Source organism: Fonsecaea erecta, assembly GCF_001651985.1.
Source record: "Fonsecaea erecta strain CBS 125763 chromosome Unknown Scaff13, whole genome shotgun sequence".
NCBI lineage: Eukaryota > Fungi > Ascomycota > Eurotiomycetes > Chaetothyriales > Herpotrichiellaceae > Fonsecaea > Fonsecaea erecta.
Genome location: NW_017387256.1, coordinates 367,637 through 374,212, shown reverse-complemented (window position 1 = coordinate 374,212; position 6,576 = coordinate 367,637). Strand labels below are relative to the sequence as shown.

Sequence of the window (6,576 nt, the reverse complement as noted above, 5' to 3'; positions counted from 1 at the left end):
GGTGGTGACAGTGAAGGGGGTGGTAATGGTAACAGATCAGGATTATAACAGGCGAGGATGGTCAGGACGGTGGTAGCGGTGAGAGGGGAGAGTGTATTTACTCTGGAGAAAGCAGACAAGAGCAGGTTTATGTATGTGCCATTCCTTGGCGGGAGGCTTTGGGATGCGGCAAGAACCCCCGCCTTCTCAAAGTCCCTCGATGTTGAGTATTTCGCAGCATCCCCAGGAGCTCTCCTTCTTCTTTACTGAGGGCATATCCACAACGTGCCAATGCAGGACGAGTAGATAAGTAGTCATGACAGCTGGGCTAACTAGAACACGTTGATGTTGTCTGGGCCCATAAAGGTCACCAGGTGACACACATTGCTCTTTGCCAGACATGAGACTTCTCTCTCCTTCTCTCTCTCTCTCTCTCTCTCTTGTGTCACAACGGACTGTCACTCCGCGTGTGTGCGATGCTTGCCTGGTCGTTGTGGGTGGTGACGACTGCGGGCAGTTTGGCCAATGTGACTTTTTAGCACAGAGCCTAGCTGTATTGAGACTAGCATACGCCATAGTGTCTGCTAAGCTCGCTCAAGCTTCCTGTTGAGTTTCTTCTCTTGTGCCTACCTTTGGACTGTTTCGCTCACTTGAACATGGCCATCCATTGTGCTGCCCAAGACCTAGCCAGCCATCTAGGAAGTCTTATCCCCAAGACTCCTTCTGATGGAAGTGCTCTCCTTATTCGCCGCTCTGAATGCCTTTTTGAGTGATCGCAATTTGTCTCAGATGGCCTGTGCTGATCCCCTGTTTGAAATCTTGAGCGTATTTCAGCGGCGTGTCTGCCATCAGTCAAGGGACTTCATTCCCATGACCTGCATCCGAGACGTCCTCCTATACCAGTGGTCAATACAGGGGAATTACCTGTCGAGACACGCAGTCAACGAAGGCCACGGACATGTTCGTCGCGGAAAGACAGCCCCAAGCCATCCTGGATAGCTCTCCCTGATATGGGAATTTAACACAACCGCTACCATCCGACGGGCAAGATATTTGTACGAGAACTCAGAAAGCAATCATGAGGCAAATTAAATTGCGCATCCACATATCGATACCAGCGTCATTCCACGTGGGAAAATCCGTGAGCAATTGCCTATCAACGCGTGTGAGGTCTGGCCTGCTTGCCCCCATATCCCAGCAAATACGGACCACAACAGGAAATGGCGGCGTTGGCACACGCCTTTTCTCGCGCCAATCGCCGGTAACGGCAAGTGTGTGAGATAGATAAGCCGCGATAAAGACTTCGATACTGCATCATGACCTTGCCGCTTGGAGTATAATCGCCCAGACTTGGCACCAGGCCGAGACCATCTGGAATGCAACCATGTGGACGATCATCATAGCGCGTTGGCGTTCTCAGTATTGTTCTATCCAGACTACCGTCTATCGGGTGTTGCTAGGCTGGAATAGCAACACGGGCACGCCGTGACCAGCCTCTCCCAAAATCACCAAGAGGAGCTCAGATAGCTCCCACGTGAGTCTAGCCTTTCCTGTCAATGACACAGTTCCGCCGCTTCGCGATATCCTGGAGACGAGAATCCCACCGGGTGAAGATCCTGGTCACACCGTGGAGATGCCCGCAACTGCCACTGTTTGGCTGTGCAGCTGCTATTCGGCAGTCGACATGGACGACTATACCATGTCTGGTTCTTATCTGTGCCCGCATATATAAGCTACGATGGGGGTCCCGGTCCGAAAATTGATCCTCCTCAGCAGCACAAACACGGCCTCCTCAAGATGGACAACAAGATGAACAGCAAGATGGACAGCAAGGAGATCCGTGAGGGAGAGGCGGTCGTCGTCTCCGAAGCGCCGCAAGTGGGTGACCTGCTCGAGAGGCGACTATCGGCAACTGAATGGGCCAAATATCGCCAGACGAAGCGCGGTCTGACGCCTCGGTGAGTGTGTTCCCAGGCCTGCTCCAACGCTGCAACGCCTCTAGCCATGCTGCCACCCAGTTTTCAGTGCTGATTGCTCAACAGTCATGTTCAGTTGATGGGAATTGGCGGGAGTATAGGTACCGCTCTTTTTGTGGGTATCGGTGGCAGTCTGAAGAATGCTGGCCCGCTGTCGCTTGTCCTGGGTTACCTCTTTTGGGGCCTCCTCTTCATCTGGCCTGCTTATCTCCTTGTGGGCGAGATGCTGGCATGGCTGCCTCTACGAGGCACCATCTTCGAGCTCGGTGGTCGATACGTGGATCCTGCTCTAGGGTTTGCCATGGGATGGACCTATTTCTTCGCCGGGGCGATGCTCGTGTGCACCGAGTATGCCTCTGTCGCTACCGTCATGACCTATTGGAACACCAGCGTCAACCCGGCGGTGTGGGTGACCATGGCTCTGGTGGTCTGCGTCTTCTTGAATCTCGTCGCCGTGAGGTACGTTCAACAGTGCTTTAGTTTGCTATCTGTGTGCTCTAATGCTTGCATTACAGATGGTACGGCGAATCGGAATTCATTATGGCCTCGACCAAAATCCTCCTTCTGCTGGGGTTGATCCTCCTTACGTTTATTACTATGGTCGGTGGTAACCCCCATCATGATGCCTACGGCTTCCGCTTCTGGAAACACGGACTGGCCATGCACCCGTATTACACCACGGGCGCCACCGGGCGCTTCCTCGGCTTTTGGAGCGTTGTTCGGTACGCCGCCTTCACCATCTCTGGACCAGACTTGATCGCCCTCGCGGCAGGCGAGATCCAAAATCCCCGCAGAACCATTCCCCGTGTGGCCCGTCTCGTCTTCTACCGGCTGGTGGGCTTCTACGTTGTGGGCGTCCTCTGCGTGGGCATCATCTGCTCGTCCCGAGATGCCCGGCTGATCAGCGCCATCAGCTCTGGGAAAGCCGGTTCCGCGGCTTCGCCATGGGTGGTTGGCATCCAAAATCTGGGCATCACCGGCCTGCCCAGCTTCATCAACGCGCTCATCCTTCTGTCCGGCCTCTCGTGCGGCAATGCCTACCTGTACTCCACCAGTCGGACGCTCTATTCGCTCGCCCGTGACGGGCTTGCGCCCAAGTTCTTGATGAAGTGCACCAAATCGGGCGTTCCCACCTATTGTGTTCTGGTGGTGACGGTCATCTCATTGATCACGTACCTTGTCGCCTCCAACGCGGCCGTGACAGTGTTCTTCTGGTTCATCTGGCTGTGCACCATCGCCTTTATACTGACCTACACGTGCATGCTCTGGACGTACGTGGGGTGGTATCGCGCTCTCAAGGCCCAGGGGATCGACCGCAACACGCTTCCCTATAAGGCGCCCTTCGCCCCGTACACGGCGTACATGGCCATCGGGGTCGGCTGCACCGTCATGCTGTTCATCGGCTTCGACTGCTTCGTGCCGTGGAGCACACAGGGCTTTGTGACCAACTACTTCGGCCTCGCGTACGGCATCTTTATGTTTGTGTTCTGGAAGGTGTTCAAGCGCACCAAGTTCGTGGACCCCAAGACATGCGACATCTGGAGCGGCAAGGCCGAGATCGACGAGGATTGTAAGATCTGGGAGGAAGGCGGGTTCGAGGAGGTGGAGCGGGCGAGGTTGGCGCAGATGAACATCGTGAGGAGGAATTGGGAGAAGATGTGGTAGTGAGAGAGAGAGAGAGTCGAAGGGAGGAGCTATGGGCGATGTTCTACCAGCGTCTGCAAGTAGTTCGTTGAAGAACTGTGTAGTATTCGAGATTCGTGCACAACCATCACATCACATCACAAGGAAGAAGAACACATTTGCAAGAAGCCACATGTACCTCGTAGCAGCACGAGGACCGGCGATCTGAATGGTTGCAGGACTGTCACCAACAATGACATTATTAGTTGTGGCACGGCGCAGGCAGACGGGCTTGCACTGTCACGCTTTCACGTGCTTACGCGTGCAGTCAGGACAAGCCGTGAGGCACGTGATGGCTTGGCGGATGGGCTAGGTTCCAGATTTCATCTGCGATTCCCTCGACACTGAGCAACTGCGGTTCGCTCACTTTACCGCTCGAGAGAAAGAATCTTGACCGTTCTCCCCAGGGTGCTGGCTTGGCTGACCCGTCTTCCTCCCCTCTGGGGGCCACTTGTCATTGTTGCGTGATCTGGGATCAATCATCTTGCCCCATCATATCCTCAGCCGCCCCTCCTTCTTTCCTCGACGGGCCATCAACCCCTCCCTTCTCGATGAAGTGGTCTCTTTGGCGTTGTGAAATGGGGACATGAAGAGGTGGGAGGGACGAGGAAGAGCAGGAAGGAACCTCTGGACCAAAAAACAAAGAAAGACACAAAGTGGGTTTGGCGGACTGATTGATTGATCAAGCTCCTCATGGTTGAGGATGAATCCATTCCAGCCGCCGGCGGCATTTTCCCTGTGTGCACGTGTATGTCCCAACCACCACCCAGCAAACAACACGACAACCTCCATCAGTCCACGTGCAACTTCATGTCTCGTTCCTTTCCGTCTCAGCTTCCGCATCTGCAGGGGTACGATTGAGGAAACGCACGTCTGGGATTGTCGAAGTTATTGGTCCCTGATTCCGTGGCGAAATCAGTCTGCGGCGCCAGCAGAAGCAGCCTCGCACTAAGCCGCGAAATTGGCGTTGACTCCGAATCCTCGGAACCCTAAATCTTTTGCTGGTACTTGTGCTGATGCTTGTGCTGGTGCTAGTGCTTGGGCATGTGCATGTGGTAATGGCTGTGCTTGTGTGAGATCCCGAGAGTGCCGTTGTTGCCCTTGACCCTGACCATCGAGAAGCATGTCCCAGTCGGGGTTGAAATTGCCGGCAGGGTCGTACAGTTCGTCGGTAGGAGCCGGTTCCAGCACCGTCGCTGCTGCCACCGCTGCTGCCGCTTGCGCTTGCGCGTGTGCTTGGATCGTCCAGTATTCCACCTCGCCAATCAGTTCTGCCTCGCGACGCGCCCAGTCCTGCCTCTCCTGTTCCATGTGTGCAATCTTCTGTTCCAACGCGGCCACTTCATGGCGCAGGTCGTTGTTGTCCTGGGCGGACTGGATGAGGTCGGCGCGCAGTTCTTCGAGGAGTTGTTGTTGTTGTTGTTGTTCCACTGAGATGCGCTGGAGTCGGGCCGCGTGATCGTTTTTGCTTTCGATTTCCTTCATTTTGCCGGCTAGTTTCTCACTTGCGATCTTTTCAGTTTCGGCCTCGAATAATTCATGGGCTTGAGCAAAACCATCGACATCGATGATCTCGACTGCTTTTCCCTTGTCATTGGCACTGGTGGTGCTGGCATTTTTGTTCCTGTTCTTGACGTCGTGGGGGCTGGTCGAATCGTTACTTTTCTTATTGGCGCCATGACCGATGACGGTGTCCGTTCTTGCTCTCGTGGTTGGCTGGTCCTCCGTCATCGAAAACCCTGGCGGAGTCGTCGTGTCAAGAGAGGCCAGGAGAACAGATATCGGCACACTTGAGGGAGATGTCGACACTTTTGGGACTCGAGGTGGGATGGGTGAAGCCGATGGAAATGTCGGCATTCGCGGGGGTTGCAGTGGGCGTGATGCCACCGGCGGAATCGATGAGCCTGCTGCTGCTGCTGCCGCTAACAAGCCCACGGGCTTCCGGGGCAGTTCGGTGCTCTTGACTGCCTCCTCGAGGATCTGGCTAAGTCTCATTTGCTGTTGCTGCTGATGAGGCTGGCCATGGTTCTTGGTTAGCCATGGGCTTGTCAGAGGCCGAGGGCGAGCGACGCGACGCATGTTATATATAACATATTTGAAAAGGAGAAGGGAGGGAGGAAGGAAGGAAGGGAGAGGGAGAGAGAGAGGGTGGGAGAAAGAGTGAGTGAAAAAACTTGAGAATCGATTTTTGTGTACTCAATCAAATTTTTTCCAAGGCTACACTGGAAGCAGAATATCGCGAAACGACGGGTTGCTAGAGACGGGATATCGAGCGTCTTACCTCTATCTGGACACCAGTCGCGGCTTGCGGGTTATCAGTCTCGGGTCGATGAGTGCTAGACGCGGCTTGATGAGAGCCAGGTACGTCTTGATCGGTGACAGGCGCGGCTTGATCCATGGCGAGAGCGTTCAGGGGAAGGACGATGACAATCAAAGGGTGTGAAAAGGTGAAAGATGACAAGAAAAGCAGGAGAACGTGTGAAGGGCTTGCTTGCTTGCTTGCTTGGACAGATGAAAAAGCAGGAGAGGAAGTGGGAAGAACAAAAGAAGCACAGAGAATGAAGGGTTTTGTTCTTGTGAAAAGTCCCCGTGTCGCGCACGGTACAGGCAGGACGATGGCGACGAGGCTCTTGACCTGGACGCGGACGCAACAGACGACGCCAAGTGACGATGCCGGTCAGTGACGGTGACGCTCCTTGGCCAGCTTTCTCTCTTTTTCACTACATTAATATTCACGACCGACCTATCTTACATCTGAGTCCCGGAGGACAAAATTCAAACAAGAATCTGCTGTTTCCATACAGGTCCAAAACAGATATTGTACTGAGACAAGGCTGCGTATATCGTTGAAATGGAAGAATGCAAACAGATGTGTTGTCAGCATCAGCAGATGGGCCGCCCCCAAAATACACAAGTCTGGCTTAAATCACAGTCGTAA

General features: G+C 54.2%; 2 protein-coding genes across 2 annotated transcripts; one reads left to right on the top strand and one right to left on the bottom strand.

Moving 5' to 3' along the window:
- Positions 1-1,776: 1,776 nt before the first annotated feature.
- AYL99_11038 (hypothetical protein) lies at positions 1,777-3,620 on the top strand (the record flags this gene model as incomplete). The annotated part of the gene is made up of 3 exons (XM_018842544.1): positions 1,777-1,937; positions 2,022-2,414; positions 2,471-3,620. The coding sequence occupies 3 exons, from the start codon at positions 1,777-1,779 to the stop codon at positions 3,618-3,620; spliced, it is 1,704 nt and encodes a 567-aa protein (XP_018687957.1).
- A 966-nt stretch (positions 3,621-4,586) lies between these two features.
- Positions 4,587-6,036, bottom strand: AYL99_11037 (hypothetical protein; the record flags this gene model as incomplete). The annotated part of the gene is made up of 2 exons (XM_018842543.1): positions 4,587-5,654; positions 5,920-6,036. 2 exons carry the CDS (start codon positions 6,034-6,036, stop codon positions 4,587-4,589), a joined length of 1,185 nt encoding a protein of 394 aa, XP_018687956.1.
- Positions 6,037-6,576: the final 540 nt, after the last annotated feature.